This window comes from Salvelinus alpinus, chromosome 12, assembly GCF_045679555.1.
Source record: "Salvelinus alpinus chromosome 12, SLU_Salpinus.1, whole genome shotgun sequence".
Lineage (NCBI taxonomy): Eukaryota > Metazoa > Chordata > Actinopteri > Salmoniformes > Salmonidae > Salvelinus > Salvelinus alpinus.
Window position 1 is genome coordinate 9,720,989 of NC_092097.1, and position 19,232 is coordinate 9,740,220.

The following is a 19,232-nucleotide window of genomic DNA, read 5'->3' on the forward strand; positions in this document are numbered from 1 at the left end:
CCTAAGACAGGGAATATTTACTAGGATTAAGGGTCAGGAATTGTGAAGAACTGAGTTTAAATGTACTTGGCTAAGGTGTATGTAAACTTCCGACTTCAACTGTACATGATGTATGATTTGTTTTTTGATGGTTAAATGGACTCTGCAGTACATCATAGATAGACCCCCTGCATGTCTTACATGTAAAAAGTTTCCCTTTCTCATTACCATACATACACAAACTTCACATCTCATATTTAATACACATTTGCTCAGCCATGTCTGGGCTAGCTGACTCTTTGCTCAGCCATGTCTGGGCTAGCTGACTCTTCATGCCTCTCTTCGCCAGGAGTGCTTGTACATTGAGTCTGCTGCCTGGGGGATAGAGTGGACAGACACACCACCGTCACAGACAGACTGTACCGGCCCTGACAACTTCTGCTTTTCTATATGGAAACAAACATAACAAACTGAGAAGTTGGGAGAAAAAGCCTTGCAGATTTATTCCAATGATCACTTATTCTCAACTGTCATGTCCTCCTCTCCCTCTTGTGTGTGTTTGTTTATTTTCGTTGTATGTTAGATATTTAATTTGATAGGGGTCTCTTTTTTTTCTGCCAAATCTGAATTTGATCTCAGATGTATTCTTTTTTTGCTTCTTTCTTTGTTGTTTTATAAGTATTATCCGATGTTAGAAAAATTAGAGAAAACAACTTTTACGTACTTTACATTCACTTTACTTTAACAGATGTCGGCATTTTATGACACTTTCAATTGCATAAAGCTTTTTTTAAGGGAAGCAAGTATGGAGAGAGAACATGAATTGAGAGGAACACGTTTTTGCTAATATTTACATAACATACCAACGTTGTATGCTGTATCATATCACTTATCATTACACATGACTGTCCGTAGATGATCATAGCTGTACTTATTTAATCGTCACAATGTAACATTCCTTCGAAAATAATTACAAAAAATAAAGAAAAAAGTATCAATTTTAAGATTAAAACCTGCAAGATTTTTTGAAACAATATTGAATACTTATGTTCCTAACATTAGCATAATTTGTTTTCATCCCATGTCTTTTGCAGTATGTTTGTGCCTTGATGTATGTTTACACCTGTGACATCTAGAGACTTGCTTTCTCCATAGTGTGAATTAGGGCTATTTCTACTCCCATACTATTCACACGACTGATAAAGAGGTAACATAATATATCACAATGATGAGAAAGAAATGAACAATGATAGTGTTTTGGCAAATATTTAAAATGCTTTAAAAGTCCTACTATTGTTTAATTTAAATAAAGTTTGGATCACCTCACTTACCATTCTCCTGGTGTGTCTCTAGAATAATTTGACCTATCTACAGATTCCACTGTAAGAATGCCATTTTGAACATGGCATAGCAATGCTAATCACATTTAATTAGGGTCTTAAAGGTAAGTAGAACATCCCCATAAGGTAAACATGGCACATCCATCCTAATGTACACAAATGTAAATGACAATGTATCAACAGTGCCAACAATGCTTCATCGCCCAATTACATGGAGTATTCATATACATGAGGAACAGACAATGGAGGGTGATGGGGGGCTTGTACATTCAAATGTCCAGCTATGTAAATGATCTGCCTAAGGCTATACAGACTGTGATGTGCAGTCTTGCTCATTCCAATAAATTGATTAGGGACAATGTAACAGTCCAGCTCCAGTATTTGCACTGTAAAACGTCCATTAAGTAAAGAATGCAGCGAATGGTGTAGGCATTGGGACAACAATGGACTCCGAGAGTACCAGCCCAGAGTACCAGGTGCTCAGGTAAATCAGGGAGTAAAATAGGATGGGGGTATTTTGAGTGTTCAAGCTGTGTGCCGTTCCATGGTTCCAGAACAATCCGTCAGGTGGTGCTTCAAATCAAATGTAGCCTAACTGCATCCACACGAGAAGAGCACTTTATTCACTGTGTTGGAAATAAAGGTTTTTCTTATTATTTCTCTATAGTGAAATGCAACTGATTACATAAACTAGGTAGGTCTATACCTTTTTCAACAAAGCATCATGCGCGTTTTGCGGCAACTTTGAACTAAACGTTGACAATGGTGAAGAAGCCTAAATCCAAAAACGGTCTGTTGGCCTACGTAGGCTAACAGCCTATGATAATAGAGAAAACATCAAACAATATAGTTAGGTAAACTGTGATAGTTAGTCTATGTTGTAGGCTAAACCTTGTCCCTAATTGTGTCTTTCGGTTGCAGTGCGTCTGTGTGCGCCTGAGTGTGCTGATGTGTGCCAGGGTCAGAAAGAAGATTGATGGGCTATGTGTCTCCTTGCCCAGTCTGAGACAAATAATAAAAAAAACATCGTCTCGTCCATGATTGACACATGACTGAAATCCCACCAGTGTAGTCCTGGCAATTGTTTTAATTCCGCGCATAATACAGCAAAACTTCTCAGGTGAGGGAGATGTTTTGACGCGATGTTTAGGTGTTGGGTCGTATTTCAGGCGCGTTGCTATTGGCGCATTCTGTGATGCGCGCCGTTGACTGGCTGCGTGGAAAGAGACTGCGCTCACAAAGTACACAGCCGGCCCTACAACCACATGCACTCTTCTGTCTGAGGGGCGTTGAGTGGACATCGGACCTACTGAGAAAGTTGCAACCGCTTTGGATTAATTGTTCTATCAGAGGAGTCAATTATTCACCGATGTAAGTAGCCTGATTGAGAGAAATGCATCCTATAGGCTAGGCAACTTTTGAGCTAGAGAACATCATTTTGTATGCTGAATAATTCTTGTCTTTTTGCAGGATAAAGTAATCCATTTGGAATTCATACAATCAGACACGACAAGAGCAATGGTAAGTTTATTTTGTAACATTTCCAGATTGTTATTTGTAGATGATTGTATGTGTTATTTTGTGTGAAGTGCCTATACATTTCTTCCTAACAGTTGTACTACGACCCAACACCTATTATTATAGTGAGCGGCTGAATGTTGTGGTAAATTAAACCAAATGGTCGGCGCTTATAACTTTACGACCCTCCCGTGACAGTTAGACAACACAGAGCAGCTGAGAATAATTGTAGGGTATAGACTACAATTTGTTGGAAAGATTACAAATCCAATCAAATCAAGTTTATTTTATATAGCCCTTCGTACATCAGCTAATATCTCGAAGTGCTGTACAGAAACCCAGCCTAAAACCCCAAACAGCAAGCAATGCAGGTGTAGAAAACTCTTGTAATTATTCAATTTGAACTTTAAGGCCTAAATCCATTTTCTTAACAAACTTTTCTTGAGAAATACTGTCTTGTTTATTGCTTACTTTTTCCATAGGCTACTTAGTCATTTCTGGCAGATGCAGTTGCAAATGTCTGGAAATAAGAATATATTTTCGCTGGTTACTTACAATAGACATATTCATTGGTGCGTTATATATGTGTTATTGATGATTAATCAAGGATCAATAATGTCATAGACATGTCATTATCATTTCTGTACATGCCTCCCTCCATCATATGTGTGGAGTCCTTCCTTCTGAGTCTTTCCTGTAGCACAGACATGGCCTTTTTTAAACATATTTTTTATTTATTTCACCTTTCTTTAACCAGGTAGGCTAGTTGAGAACAAGTTCTCATTTGCAATGCGACCTGGCCTAGATAAAGCAAAGCAGTTCGACACATACAACAACACAGAGTTACACATGGAATAAACAAACAAACATACAGTCAATAATACAGTAGAAAAAGTCTATATACAGTGTGTGCAAATGAGGTAAGATAAGGGAGGTATGGCAATAAATAGGCCATGGTGGCGAAGTAATTACAATATAGCAATTAAACACTGGAGTGATAGATTTGCAAAATATTAATTTCCAAGTAGAGATACTGGGGTGCAAAGGAGCAAGATAAATACATAAATACAGTGTGGGGATGAGGTAGTTGGATGGGCTATGTACAGGTGCAGTGATCTGTAAGCTGCTCTGACAGCTGGTGCTTAAAGTTAGTGAGGGAGATATGAGCTGAGATAAGGCGGGGCTTTACCTAGCAGAAACTTGTAGATGACCTGGAGCCAGTGGGTTTGGCGATGAGTATGAAGCGAGGGCCAGCCAACAAGAGCGTATAGGTCGCAGTGGTGGGTAGTATATGGGGCTTGGCGACAAAACGGATGGTACTGTGATAGACTGCATCCAGTTTGTTGAGTAGAGTGTTGGAGGCTATTTTGTAAATGACATCGCCGTAATCGAGGATCGGTAGGATGGTCCGTTTTACGAGGGTATGTTTGGCAGCATGAGTGAAGAATGCTTTGTTGCGAAATAGGAAGCCGATTCTAGATTTAATTTTGAATTGGAGATGCTTAATGTGAGTCTGGAAGGAGAGTTTACAGTAACCAGACACCTCGGTATTTGTAGTTGTCCACATATTCTAAATCAGAGCCGTCCAGAGTAGTGATGCTGAACGGGCAGGCAGGTGCGGGCAGCGATCGGTTGAAGAGCATGCATTTAGTTTTACTTGCAATTAAGAGCAGTTGGAGGCCACGGAAGAAGAGTTGTATGGCATTGAAGCTCGTCTGGAGGTTAGTTAACACAGTGTCCAAAGGAGGGCCAGAAGTATACAGAATGGTGTCGTCTGCGTAGAGGTGGATCAGAGAATCACCAGCAGCAAGAGCGACATCATTGATGTATACAGAGAAGAGAGTCGGCCCGAGAATTGAACCCTGTGGCACCCCCATAGAGACTGCCAGAGGTCCGGACAACAGGCACTCCGATTTGGCCTTGGAGCATTATCTCTTACCTTAACCAATGACTAACTGGTGCTCTCTACCGGCGTTTAATTACACCACAGTAATGGAAAACTGCTTTTCGACTATAAACACGTGTGTTACACTATACACTCTAATGTTATGCTAGGGAAATTGGGTTTCCATATCTAGGGCTGACAGTGGGGACTTCTGAAGAGCAGAATCAACAACCTCTGCATCATCAAAACAGTTGCTTTGTGAGAAGGTGTTGAAGTTCATAGTGAACCATTGTTAGGTAAATGAAAGCTTTAAAGTACCGGTGGCCTGGCTTTGGTCCCAAGTTAGAGCGGGTCCACCAGAGCCATGAGACACGTGTAGATGGAAACAGAAAAGTCTCAGCCTTTTGGGTAAAAAAACGAGGTAAATCCTGTATGGAAATGTGCAACATATTTATGTGCCTCTTTCAGATCCTCTCCGAGATTCGATTTAGGGCACAATTTCTATCACCCGAGCCTTTCGGGGGATTCTATTGAGCTGGATGAGTCAGACCTCCACACTACTGTGAAGGACAATGCACATGGTAGACCTTTCAGTGTTTAATGCGCCTCCAAGGACCTGTCTCACTCTGTCAAACAGAGCTCTCTTCTACAGCCAAATGGTTAAGTTCCCACAGCTGTGATAACATCAGGGCATCGTCTCTGCTGATTTGGTCTCCTCACTGTGCCTCCAAACAGCACTCTGGCCTAAGACGGATGAGGGTTGGGAGGTAGCCTACACAAGCATGCTACAAAACATGGAAAAACCTTGGAGGATTATTACAAATGAAAGTTTAACAAATGACATCATTCTAAAGCTGTTATTTTTGGTGTTTTGTAGTACAGGGGGAAATGTTTTTTTAAACGAGAAATGCCCTGTGCATACAGTAGCCTGTGTTCTGTTCGCTACAACACCCGAGTGAATGGGATTGATCTTGAAGTGTTGCCTTGTCACCTTTTAACCTTGATGTGATAAGATGGATTCAGTGGTGGTTCCCAAACCATCTGGTTGTTAAGACATCCTGAGAATATTGTTGTAATGTAACTGAATGCTATGGGAATTTGTGTCATTCAGACTGTGCCATTCAGACTTCTATATTTCAGATGATTTGGTGATGCCTTTGATGTGATTCATACATGGGGTTTCTCACTCCCATTGTGTAATTCCAGAACGGTGATGTCATTTCCTGCGGGACAATATGGGCTAATCCCGAAGGCATCCTGTGATTCTTGTGTGTATTAAAGGATGTGTAATACTGAGCGCCTCTAAAATGTATCAGTTTCTAGTTTGTCCAACCGAAAGAGGCAGCGAGTGTTTCCCTGTACATCCTGTTCCCACAAGCCATATTCTAATAAACTCAGAGCATGCCGCTGAGAAGCTTCTCCATAAAGCTGCTCTGAGGTTTGGGTGGAATGTCTGACTTGATATGTGGTGGTGGTACGGCTGCAGAGTGTGATCTCAGCTGATTAGAATCTTGGTGCAGTGCTGGGTAGAAGCACAGGAAACTACTTAAGCTTTTGGACCAGGAGTTGGTGTATGGCATAGTTCTAATAAGAACTTGGATGGGGGGTGGACTAACCTTGACATTCAGTTAAAGTGAACTGTAAATTTGTTTCTGTAAAAGTGCTCTGTTACACATTTTGTTCTGAAATGTTCTTAAACCATGTATGGAGGAGTCAGTGTTCAGTCTGTCAGTAACCAACCTGTTATATCTCTCTCCCTGTCTTTCTAGCTGTGTCTGCGGGACTCTGGAGACTGTCTGGTGGACCAGATGCAGTACATGATGAGGTCCTTGCAGGATCTGAAACACATGAAAAGGCCGCTCAGCGAGCCCTCCGGCCGTTCCTACGCCATGACGCGCGTTTTCCAGCAGGGAACGCAGCAGCGGGAGCGCCTGACATGCCTCCGTAGACCCATCTCTGAGGCCAGCGAGGCCAGCACCTATGACTCAGCTTGCTGCCTGGCCAGCCCCGTGGAGGAGGAAGAAGAGGTGGAGGAGGAAGTGCAGGAGCGGCTAATGCAGAGCTCCCCTAGCAGTGAGAAGAGTCTGGAGTTTGACTCAGGCTACTCAGAGGCGTCCTGGCACGATGAGGGCGTGGTGCTCAGGAGGACCAGGAACGTACGGGTGTCTAACTCTGCCTGCCTCCGAACCAACCGGGGAGTGGGCTCTGCCGACCGGATCCGGCCCAAGTCCACGTCGGACGCTTGTCTGGAGCGCTGGACGTCATTTGAGGCAAGCAGCGACCCGGAGGACTGGACCACGTCACTGCTGAGCCGCAGCAGGAACAGACAGCCCTTGGTGCTGGGGGACAACAGCTTCGCTGACCTCATTAAGAACTGGATGGATCTGCCAGAGTGTCCTGAGCCAGCAGAACTCAAGCCCCATGCAGGCCGGCGCCTGGCCAAGGACCTCCTGGTCAACATGAGGAGGAAGCTGGCGGGGATGTCAAAAAGCGTGGAGATGAGGGCCAGACCAGCAGACTCCACCAGGGTCAGTAGGGCCGCGGCGGCCCCCAAACGCATGTCCTGCCCTGTGGGCTTCCAGCCACGCAAACCCTTCTTTCACCAATCCCACACAGGCCTGCATGAACTGGGGACGGACTTGTACCAGTTCAACGCTCTCATGAAGACAGGCAGCCGACAACCTATCATATGTAATGACATTATCGGGTACATCTGATCTGAGTGATGTTACAGCTACGGACTCCTACCACAGATTAATGTTATTTTATTTTTATATGCGCTTTATGTGGAAATAATGTTGAAATTGTTACAATAATAAAGTTTTTGTATTGAAAAGGGAAAAAGTGTTGACTGCAATAATTATTAACTTACACGTTTTATTCTTAAATGACTAATGAAATAATTATGCATGCTTAGGTTTAGGTTCAGCTCTAAAAAAAGGTAGTGACATTCTCGATTACATCTTGGTATAAGCACTCTAGCACATTCTTTAAATCACCTGTCAACTGACCAACATGATGGCAGTCAGAAATCTTGCCTTTGAATACCTGCCTATTTGAATACAAATAGCAGGATGGGTGTTACTGTATTGTGTTTCTACTACTGTCAGATGGGAAGTTGAAAATTATATTTCCAGTTGTGGGTTGTTAAGCCCCGTTTATACCTGGTGCTAACATGCTCCCTTTGTCCGGATATTGTCCACATTCTGATTGTGCCCACATTTTTAGACAGATGTAGGCGATTAAAATACACATAGTGATCTGATCTTCCTGACCACCTCTGGAGGTAGTCGGGCACACATTGTCTCCGGATATCAATTACGCGAAAACAGATCTGGATCACAAATCACGAAACTTCCATGTTAGCGCAAGGTGTAAAGAAGGCTTAGATGTGTCATATGATGCTTAGATCTAAAGGGAGTAGCCCTGTAAATGTGCAGCCTTCTAAAGACAAGTTGTCAAAACAGTCATATACATGTACGGTGTTTAATGTAACCACACACTTAGGGTTATTCAATCTGTATCGCTGAGGCACGCTAGAAATGTAAAGGTCATTTCCTATTAAACCGACATCTGCAGCGTTTACTGTGAATGCAATCTCCTCTAATGCGTGAACATTGCCTTTAAATTTAAATCACTATGTATCGCAGAATTTCCACGATACGGATTGAATGGAGCCCTTAAATAGCTTAAAAAGATTTGATTACATTTACAACATGAACACATCAATTAATTTATTGGAATCTAGAAACAAAAGGAAAGAAGCAGAGAAGCACATTTTCTTTCTCAATCAGTCACCTAATGAACAAAATCTAATCAAATCCCTAAACATAGGCCTATGTAGCAAAGTAGTGTATTTCAGAATAGACCTACAGATCTATCCTTCTATCCATCTGGGGGCTTAATTTGAAAGAGATTACTCCATGTGCACGTGAGACCTAGTGCTGGGTAGGTCTCCAAAGAGAGAGACTGATCTTAGATCCCAGAGGGAACGAGACCAGGAATAAGATGTTTACCTCTGAGGACAGAGAGGAAGGCCTGCTCACAGCCTCCTGCCGCATTGGTTGATGAGCTCATGGCCTGGGTCCCCCTGGGGTTTCTGTGTGTGTGTGTGTGTGTGTGTGTGTGTGTGTGTGTGTGTGTGTGTGTGTGTGTGTGTGTGTGTGTGTGTGTGTGTGTGTGTGTGTGTGTGTGTGTGTGTGTGTGTGTGTGTGTGTGTGTGTGTGTGTGTGTGTGTGTGTGTGTGTGTGTGTGTGTGTGGAGGGGGGGGTTGGTTGTTGGACTGGGCAGCTGTGTCCAGATGGTGACAGATTCAGTGAGCCTCTACTCACCCGACCCTCAATATTCCAGCACAAAGCTGACCAGGGGGCCGAGGCTCTGACTAGTCCGGGGAACCAGTCCAGCAGACCCCAGCCCAACCCAGCAGGCCTGGGCCAACTCATCTAATCCATATGCCCTGGCATATCCTCACAGCACAACTTCCCAAACACAGTCAAGACCTGCACGCAAATCTGATGATGTTTGCAAACATTGCCTCAGCATCTGTCACTTGGCATTACCCAAGGCCCAAGTTGATAAGAACAGATAATGAAGTAATCAAGGCTTGCCAGGCAAAGGCCAGAAGGAGATGCGTCTCTCTAAATCACGGTCCAGCGGAGAGATTCCCTACAACCGCTTCAATCACTCCTCTGCAAAGGGACTGGGTTTAGTTTTGGACAGTTTAGGGAAGTAATGTGTTACTTCATCTCTCCGTGCTTCTCTATTTCCAGATGTTCTATGTGGGTCAATTTCAATGAGTTACGACTCGCACTGGTCAAATCAAATCAAAGTTTCTTGGTCGCGTACACAGTTCAGCAGGTGTTATAGCGGGTGCAGCCAAATGCTTATGTTACTAGATCCTAACAATGCAGTAAAATATCATTATTTAAAATTTTTTGACAAGAAATCAAGAATGGCGGGATGAATTTGATTAACAACCCAAATAGCACTTTAGCAGTAATCAAATGCAATCTATACGTATGTACACTGGGATAATTTACACAACATCAGCTGGGAATGATATGTATGGGTGATTTGAAAACCCATAGTCAATCGATCAATAATATAATAATTATTTTAGCAAAAATGTTTATCTTTAATTTAAAATCCGTAGAAGCTATGAGAATAGAAAGGTTCAGTACTTTTGTGAAGCATCACAGTACAGTTGAAAAATATATTGAAAATAGAAATCCAAAATGGATGGTGTTAAGAGATAGATGGGAGGGGTTGAATGGAGCTGAAGGGTGGGACTAATAACAACAAGATAACAAATGTAAAACATTTAAAACAAATGTTAAATGTATATAGGTTCAGAAATGTTGTCAAATAGCACAGTTACAAATATAAATCAGAAATAGAGGAAGGCCAGGACAAAAAACAAACAAAATATAACTAATGTGAAATAGATTGTGTCTGTAAAATGTGTATAGTATGTATAAACTGAAGGTAGAAGCCTAAGTGTTATTGTTTATTAGTTTACTCCAATTGGGGGAGGGGTGGTAGGGTTGTGGGGGAAAATAAAGGTATATTCTAAAAAAGTGTGTATATGTATGTACAGTTGAAGTCGGAAGTTTACATACAATTAGGTTGGAGTCATTAAAACTCGTTGTTCAACCACTCCACAAATTTCTTGTTAACAAACTATAGTTGACCATCGTTATGTTTGGAGGAAAAAGGGGGAGGCTTGCAAACTGAAGAACACCATCCCAACCATGAAGCACGGGGGTGGCAGCATCATGTTGTGGGGGGTGCTTTGCTGCAGGAGGGACTGGTGCACTTCACAAAATAGATGGCATCATGAGGATGCAAAATGATGTGGATATATTGAAGCAACATCTCAAGACATCAGTCAGGAAGTTAAAGCTTGGTCACAAATGGGTCTTCCAAATGGACAATGACCCCAAGCATACTTCCAAAGTTGTGGCAAAATGGCTCAAAGAACAACAAAGTCAAGGTATTGGAGTGGCCATCACAAAGCCCTGACCTCAATCCTACAGAAAATGTGTGGACAGAACTTAAAAAGCGTGTGCGAGCAAGGCGGCCTACAAACCTGACTCAGTTACACCAGCTCTGTCAGGAGGAATGGGCCAAAATTCACCCAACTTACTGTGGGAAGCTTGTGGAAGGCTACCCGAAATGGTTGACCCAAGTTAAACAATTTAAAGGCAATGCTACCAAATACTAATTGAGTGTATGTAAACTTCTGACCCACTGGGAATGTGATGAAAGAAATAAAAGCTGAAATAAATCATTCTCTCTACTATTATTTTGACATTTCACATTCTTAAAATAAAGTGGTGATCCTAACTGACCTAAGACAGGGAATTTTTACTAGGATTAAATGTCAGGAATTGTGAAAAACTGAGTTGAAATGTATTTGGCTAAGGTGTATGTGAACTTCCGACTTCAACTGTATGTATATGGGTATGTGTATGTATGTATATAGATACATATATTTACCCAAAAAATATACGGGGGATTGGAAGTGATGCAGACAATTACATTGATGGAAGCAACAATCTATCCGCAATATTAAAGCTGATCCACCCCCTAGAAAAAATATATAAATGATAAGTAAAATAAGAATGATATGTAAGTACAGCAGCAGATATATTGGAGTAAGCCATGTCAAGAATGCAGTGTATAATAAACATATGGTGTGTAACTAAAATACAATGTACATTAGTATAAATATTATGATATGCTATGTTGGGGATACAGTATTTAAATACACAGTGTGAAACGGGAAGTGACCACTGGTTCATTGTCTCTATAGCATGGGACAGCAGCATTGGCTGTGTGTGTTTATTTGAGTGTGTGTGATTGCTTGTGTGTGTGTTTTGTGTCAGTGAGAGTGAATCACCTGGTAGACGGCTAGTGATGGCTGTTCAACAGTCTGATGAAATGGTAATAAAAGCTGTTCAATAGTCTGATGGCCTGGTAATAGAAGCTGTTCTTTAGTCTTTCTGTCTTAGCTCTGATGGACCTGTACTGTCTCTGTCTGGTCGGTCTGTGCCAAGTGAAGAGTCCATGATTCGGGTGGCTAAGGTCCTTAATTATGTTTTTGGCCTTCCTTTGACACCGGGTGCTGTAGATCTCCTGGAGGGCAGGCAGCATGCCGTCACCACCCTCTGGATAACCTTGTGGTTGAGGGCGGAGCAGTTGCTGTACCAGGTGGTGATGCAGCCTGACAAAATGCTCTCAATGGTGCATCTTCAGAATGGGGCCATGCCAAATTTCTTCAGCCGCCTGAGGTTTTTCAACACGATATCAGTGTGGCGAGACCATTTCAGGTCCTCAGTGATCTGCAAGCCGAGGAACTTTACGTTTTTGACCATATCCACTTTGGCACGATCCCTGATAAGCTCCTTTGTTTTGTTGATGTTGAAAGAGAGGTTATTTTCCTGCCATCACTCCGCCATGGCTCTAACCTCCTCCCTGTTGGCTGTCTCGTCGTTCTTAGTAATCAGGCCTAAAACTGTCGTGTCGTCAGCAAACTTGATGATTCAGTTGGATGGACACGCAGTCGTGGGTGAACAGGGACTACAGGAGGGGCTGAGCACACACCTCTGGGGTGTTGAGGATCAGCGTGGCAGAGGTGTTGTTGCACCATCTGGCGTCGGCCCGTCAGGAAATCTAGGATCTCGTTGCACAGGGAGGAGTTCAGACCCAAAGCCCAGGGCTTAATGACGAGTTTGGCGGGCACTATGGTATTAAAAGCTAAACTGTAGTCGATAAACAGAATTCTTACATAGGTATTCCTCTTGCCCAGGTGGGATAGGGAAGTGTGCAGTGCAACGGCGATCACGTTGTCTGTGTATCTGTTGGGGTGGTATGCAAATTGTAGTGGATCAAGGGTGTCTGGTATGTTGGAGGTGATATAGTCCTTGACTTTAAAAGCACTTCATGATGATGGGGCGATAGTCTTTTAGTTCAGTTTCCTTGGCTTACTTGGATACAGGAACAATGGTGGCCAACTGGTCTGTGCATCCTCTAAGGACACGGCTTGGTATGCCTTCTGGGCTGGCAGCCTTGTGAGGGTTAACATGCTTGAAGATCCTACTCACGTCGGCTATAGAGAACGGGAGCCTGCGGTCCTCGTGAGCGGTGGGGGCCCACGCCAGTGGCTCTGTGTTGTTTTCCTCAAAGCAGGCGAATAAGGTGTTTAGCTTTTCTGGCATTGAGGCATCTGTGTCCGCAACGTGGCTGGTTTTCCCTTTATAATCCGTGATTGTCTGAAGTCCCTATCACATGTGTTTTATATCTGATCCATTGAATTGCGACTCCATTTGTCCCTGTACAGTTTTTATGCCTCTTTGATTGTTTCGTGGAGGTCATAGGGGGTCTGTTTCTAATCGTCCAGGTTTCCAGACACTTTACCGGGGTTAAATGCGGTGGTTCGGCGGGCGAAGGAAGGCTTTGTATTAATATTGGAATGGAGAATAACAATGGTCTAAAGTATTTCTCCTGCGAGTGAGGCAAGAGATGTGTTGGTGGAATATTGGGAGAATATTCCTTGCATTTATTTTGTTAGGAATGCGGCCTCGGGATATGATGTTTCCAGAGTTTTTGAAATAAAATGCACATTTTTCCACAATGCACAAACAATAATTTATAATTAATAAACTGGATTCCATAATCAATCAAAAGCATTTATAAAGCCCTTTTTACATCAGCAGATGTCACAAAGTGCCGTACAGAAACCCAGCCTAAAACCCTAACAGCAAGCAATGCAGATGTATGGGGGCTAGGAAGCGCAGGGGCTAGGAAAAAGCACGGGGGCTAGGAAAAACTCCCAAGAAAGGCAGGAACCTAGGAAGACACCTAGAGAGGAACCATGCTCTGAGGGGTGGCCAGTGCTATTCTGGCTGTGGAGATTATAAGAGTACATGGATATTAAGGCCAGATTGTTCTTCAAGATGTTCAAACATTCATAGTAATCACAGTGGTTGTAGAGGGTGCAACAGGTCAGCACCTGAGGAGTAAATGTCAGTTGGCTTTTCATAGCCGAGCATTCAGAGGTCGAGATATCAAGTGCAGTAGAGAGGGAGAGAAAGCGAGGGAGAGTCAAAAACAGCAGGTCCCGGATAAGGTAGCACGTCTGGTGAACAAGTCAGTGTTCTATAGCAGGCAGAACAGTTGAAACTGGAGCAGCAGCATGACCAAGTGGACTGGGGACAGCCAGGAGTCATCAGGCCAGGTAGTCCTGAGGCATGGTCCTAGGGCTCAGGTCCTCCGGGATGGGAGGGAGAGAGGGAGAGAGAGAAAAATTATTGGAGGGAGTAGTTAAAATCACACAGGACACCAGATAAGACAGGAAAATGACACCTGATATAACAGTGAACATTCTAGTGAACATTCTAGCAGAAGTATTTAGCACTAACTGAAGTTTATTTAGTGCTTGTCAGATCAAACAGCAGATCTGTTTGTTTCTTAGGACCTAGATCTAGCATCTCTGTTTTGTCTGAGTTTAAAAGTAAAACATTTACCGCCATTCACTTCCTTATGTCTGAAAAACAGGCTTCCAGAGTAGGCCATTTTGGGGCTTCAGCATGTTTCATCGAAATGTACTGCTGTGTGTCGTTCGCATAGCAGTGAAAGTTGACATTGTGTTTCCGAATGACATCACCAAGCAGTAGAATATATTGTGAAAACAATAGTGGTCCTAAAATGGAACCTTGAGGAACACCGAAACTTACAATTGATTTGTGAGTGGACAAACCATCCACAGAGACAAACTGATATCTTTCCAACAGATAAGATCTAAACCAGGCCAGAACTTGTCCATGTAGACCAATAGGGTTTCCAATCTCTCCAAAAGAATGTGATGATCGATGGCATCAAAAGCAGCACTAAGGTCTAGGAGCACGAGGACAGATGCAGCACTAAGGTCTAGGAGCACGAGGACAGATGCAGAGCCTTGGTCTGACACCATTAAAAGGTAATTTACCACCTTCACGAGTGCAGTCTCAGTACTAAGATGGGGTCTAAAACCAGACTGAAGCATTTCGGATACAATATTTCTCATCAGAAAGGCAGTGAGTTGCTGCGCAACAGCTTTTTCTAAAATGTTTGAGAGGAATAGGAGATTTGATATAGTCCGATAGTTTAAAAAAACATTTTCCAGGTCAAGGTTTGGCTTTTTCCAGAGAGGGTTTATTACTGCCACTTTTAGTGAGTTTGGTACACATCCGGAGGATAGTGAGCCATTTATTATGTTCAACATAGGAGGACCAAGCACGGGAAGTAGCTCCTTCAGTAATTTAGTTGGAATAGGGTCCAGTATGCAGCCGGAAGGTTTAGAGGCCATGACTATTTGTGAATGTGTCATGAGATCCTCACTCTGCTGTTGCATGTGGAAACTAACATTGCAGTGCATGGCTAATGGGACATGGCTGGAGGCTGGGGGGCTGAACTGGTTATGTATGAGGGGACAAACAGGACAAGGGTGTGAGGTGTGGAGATCATTAGTCACCTGCTCTGTGCTCCATTTCCTTCAGAGCCCCTGTATTTTACATGGTGATGGATGCTGATGGGCAGATAAAGCACGGGTTGATCTCTGTGAATCACAAAAACAGGCTGGCGGAAACCAGGGTGGTACCCAACACACACAGGGGCTGATCACCAATCACAGGTGATTACAACAGGTCATTACAGAGGTCAATAATTCAATAAAATAAAATAATAGGCCATTCTTTCTGCTTATTTAAATAACAGGAGTATGATAATAGAAGTGGAAAGCTATTGTTTATTTATCACAGCAATGCAGCTTCTAGAAATCCACCCCATTTGCAAAAATATTAAATTTCAACATCCAAATGCAGCTTGTTTGAATTCACCAATATAATTTATTGGATGTACCTTCTGCACTTGATCCAAGCAGATAAATATGAAGTGACAGGAGTGTGTGGTTGGAATAGGAGGGTTGATACAGTGGCTCTCTGTACGGCTCTACTGTTGGGGCCTCTCAGGTCTGTCTCCTCTTGATGTTATCATCTGAACAGGTACCTGATGGGAGGAAACATCCCACAGTCCTCGTCCTTGGTGAAGGAAGGGAACATCTCCAGAATGTGCAGGTGTTGGGGGATCTGTGTATTGGTCACCTGACTGACAACATCAGACACACTGCCAAGACAATCCATTATACACATATCAACACCAGCCTTGTGACTTAAAACAATGCTCTCCATTCTTACTTCTAAGAATTGTTTTAACAATGAGTAGTGATGATTTTATCTCTAGTAGGAAATATGTACATTATAGCAATTCAGAAAGATCAGAAGTCCTATAGATGTATGATCTTAATTGAGACAGTTTGCTAGAGAATTAAAATAATCATGCAGCAACAGGAAATGTGAATTTTTATGTGGATTATAATTAATACATTTTTTGTAGGGGCTGATACATTTTTCATAATGGCAAATCAAGTCTGACATTTTAAAGTGGAAATTACCAACTTTAGAAGCCTTTTTAAACCTTGAATACACTACACGTTTGCATTTCCTGTAGTGCAGGATAATTCTCAGCAACAGAAGAGATCCTACATCTGTATAAAGTGGTAAAGAACAGCTCCTGACTAGTCACAGCCATTACACTGACTGTGTCCTATAGCTAAATGGCCATCAGACAGAATACATAAGGAAGGTTCTTCATATCATCTGGATCTCAGTCCTCCATACATACAACCCATCAGGCCTGTAAACACAGGAAGCTGAGTTGGTGCCGGGGCCTGATATCCCAGGATGTGACTCCTGGAGAGGGCATTTGTCAAGTGAGGCCTGCTGTCCACACTAACAACCCTCTACCCTGTCTTCTCTTAGCTTCCTCAGGCCAGGCGCTGGGCTGAACACTGGGCTTTCCAGGGACTGAGGTGTTAACACAAAGCCCCAAAAGACATATGCTGTGTGTCTGGAGGAACAGAGGGAAGGGGGAGGAGGGTCAGGTTCAGAGAGGTAGAGGGGGCGAGTGTCAGGAAGAACAAAGCATAGACATGGGGGAGAGGCAAGAAATTGGCTGTCGTTTTACAAAGCTAAGCAGCATCTCCTGGTGTATACTAGAAGTCCCGTTTCAGAGCTCTGAAACACTAACTGTGTTTATGAACACATGGGTGGGGTAAGGACCTGAGGATACATATTCTTCTCTGTGTGCCAATGACTTTGAGTGAGTGAGAGAAAGAGCGTCACTTCATAATTTATTGCCAGCCTTCGGCTTGCTTTGCGTTTTGCTTTGAGCGTGCCTCGACAACATAGGTACTGCCATGGCAAGCCAAAAGGGCATTGCTCACAGTTACTCAATCTAGCTCCTCACCATACGGAGCAAAGGAAGCCTACAAACTAGGAAGAGCCATATCTCAGTCAGCAGTGCCCACTGATGCACGTGACAGTGTGGAGATGAGTCCCTCAGCACTCCCTTTCTTTTGAGGAAACACCTCATCCTGCCATTGTTAACAAACACCGGGGCTGCTGTGTGTGTTGATGCTTGGCTTGGACATAACCCTGTTGCTAAGGTATTCCCACACACGTTACCACATTAGAAGGCAGACTAAGGTATGGTGATGACGTCTCTACTGGCTCAAAAGCTTTGTTTTTACCACAGTGGTTCAGGACTTACCTCTTCACAAGCCTCTCCTTGTGATTGGAGTCAGCATGGTACAAGACAGCCTTCCCATAAAACAAGCTGGTGATCTTTGCTGCAACATGAACAGTAATACAACATTACACTTAGGATCATGGAAATTAGAGCATAATAAAGTTCCTAATCAGTTCATATAGAATAACAAGCAAGATCCAATAGAGTCTTACAATTGTTCTCAATTGCCAAGACACTTTTAATGAAACTGGGGTCCACTTGATCTCCATCATAACCTAATGAGCACAATACTATTCTTTTTTGCAAAACTGTAAGTCAGTGCTTTCACACACAATGCAATTGCTAAGCCCAATTTTGCAAAACAGTAAACACAACTCTCTACAGGAGACGCAAAACTCAGTTGAGTAAATCATGACAAACAAAACGAAAACATTTGGTCACAGCTGATACAAATTGCTGAATGTGAATATGAACCTCTTCTGCACGTGTGCAAAACTTCTATGCACAATTGTTCAATCAGCTGTCAGTCCTTACTCATACATAAAAGAGGTCACCTCTGAGTTGCTGTTTGCAAGAATGGGCCAAGTAAGAGGCCGAGGGCAAGGACAAAGGAGAGGTAGAGGGGCCCATAGAGGAAGATAGTTCAGCTCTCAGTTACTGTAAAATGGGAAAAGGTCAAATAAAGCCGTTTGTTGATGGATATTCATGCTCTTGAGTGACTTTCTTTCTGCATTTCTTTCTGCTTTGCTGCCCCAGGGCCTGGACAGTTTGCTATCATCGACGGAAAGTTTATCAAGACACTCATCAAGTTTATCAAGACATTTTGCAGGAGAATGTAAGGCTATCTGTCCGCCAATTGAAGCTCAACAGAAGTTGGATGATGCATCAGGACAATGACCCAAAACACAGAAGTAAATCAACAACAGAGTGACTTCAACAGAAGAAAATATGCCTTCTGGAGTCGACCAGTCAGAGTCCGTCCCTCAACCTGATTGAGATGCTGTGGCATGACGTCAAGAGAGCGGTTCACACCGGACAGCCCAAGAATATTGCTGAACTGAAACAGTTTTGTCAAAAATTTTCAAAAATTCCTCCTGACCGTTGTGCAGGTCTGATCTGCAACTACAGAAAATGTTAAGTTGAGGTTATTGCCGCCAAAGGAAGGTCAACCAGTTATTAAAACCAAGGGTTCACATACTTTCCCCACCCTGCACTGTGGATGTTTACACGGTGTGTTCAACAAAGATATGAAAACGTATAATTGTTTGTGTGTTATTAGTTTAAGCCGACTGTGTTTTTCTATTGTTGTGATGAAGATCAGATCAAATTTTATGAGCCAATTTATGTAGAAGTCCAGGTAATTCCAAAGGGTTCACATACTTTTTCTTGCCACTGTAAGTCTAGTATCAACAAATGGCACAGACATATAGAAGAGGGTTCACCATGTTTGGGTATATTTAAGCAACGAGAAGTGCCTGGATACAGCCCTTAGCCGTGGTATACTGGCCATATATCACAAACCCCCGAGGTGCCTTATTGCTATTATTACCAATGTTACCAATGTGATTAGGAGAAGGTAAAAATAAATGTTTTGTCATACCCATGGTACACGGTCTGATATACCACGGCTGTCAGCCACTCAGCATTCAGGGCTAGACCCACCCAGTTTATAATGATAGTTATAAACTGGGTGGTTCAAGGACTGAATGCTAATTGGCTGACAGGCGTGGTAATTCCGAACATTTATCTTTACTGTTCTAATTACGTTAATAGCCTGTTAATAAAGCAATAAGGCACCTCGGGGGTTTGTGGCATAGGGCCGCGTCGCGTCGTGACTAAGAACAGCCCTTGGCCATATACCACACCCCCTGGGCCTTATTGCT

At 42.9% G+C, this 19,232-nt stretch overlaps 2 protein-coding genes and 1 long non-coding RNA gene across 3 annotated transcripts in view; 2 read left to right on the forward strand and 1 right to left on the reverse strand.

Moving 5' to 3' along the window:
- LOC139535475 (guanine nucleotide-binding protein G(i) subunit alpha-2-like) overlaps positions 1 to 1,305 on the forward strand; it is a 150,795-nt gene extending 149,490 nt beyond the window's left edge. Inside the window, exon 9 of the mRNA XM_071334903.1 lies at positions 329 to 1,305. The gene's annotated coding sequence lies outside the window, so the exon portion shown is untranslated. The remainder of the gene's footprint in view (positions 1 to 328) is intronic.
- Positions 1,306 to 2,420: 1,115 nt separating this feature from the next.
- Positions 2,421 to 7,566, forward strand: LOC139535476 (PAK4-inhibitor inka2-like). Its single transcript, XM_071334904.1, has 3 exons — positions 2,421 to 2,690; positions 2,790 to 2,840; positions 6,492 to 7,566. Exons 2-3 carry the CDS (start codon positions 2,838 to 2,840, stop codon positions 7,437 to 7,439), a joined length of 951 nt encoding a protein of 316 aa, XP_071191005.1. The 5' UTR covers positions 2,421 to 2,690; positions 2,790 to 2,837; the 3' UTR covers positions 7,440 to 7,566.
- Positions 7,567 to 15,702: 8,136 nt separating this feature from the next.
- Positions 15,703 to 19,232, reverse strand: part of LOC139535477 (uncharacterized) — a 36,903-nt gene continuing 33,373 nt past the window's right edge. Inside the window, exons 2-3 of the long non-coding RNA XR_011667137.1 lie at positions 17,371 to 17,449; positions 15,703 to 16,668 (exon numbers count right to left, since the gene is read on the reverse strand). This is a non-coding gene — a long non-coding RNA (uncharacterized lncRNA). The remainder of the gene's footprint in view (positions 16,669 to 17,370; positions 17,450 to 19,232) is intronic.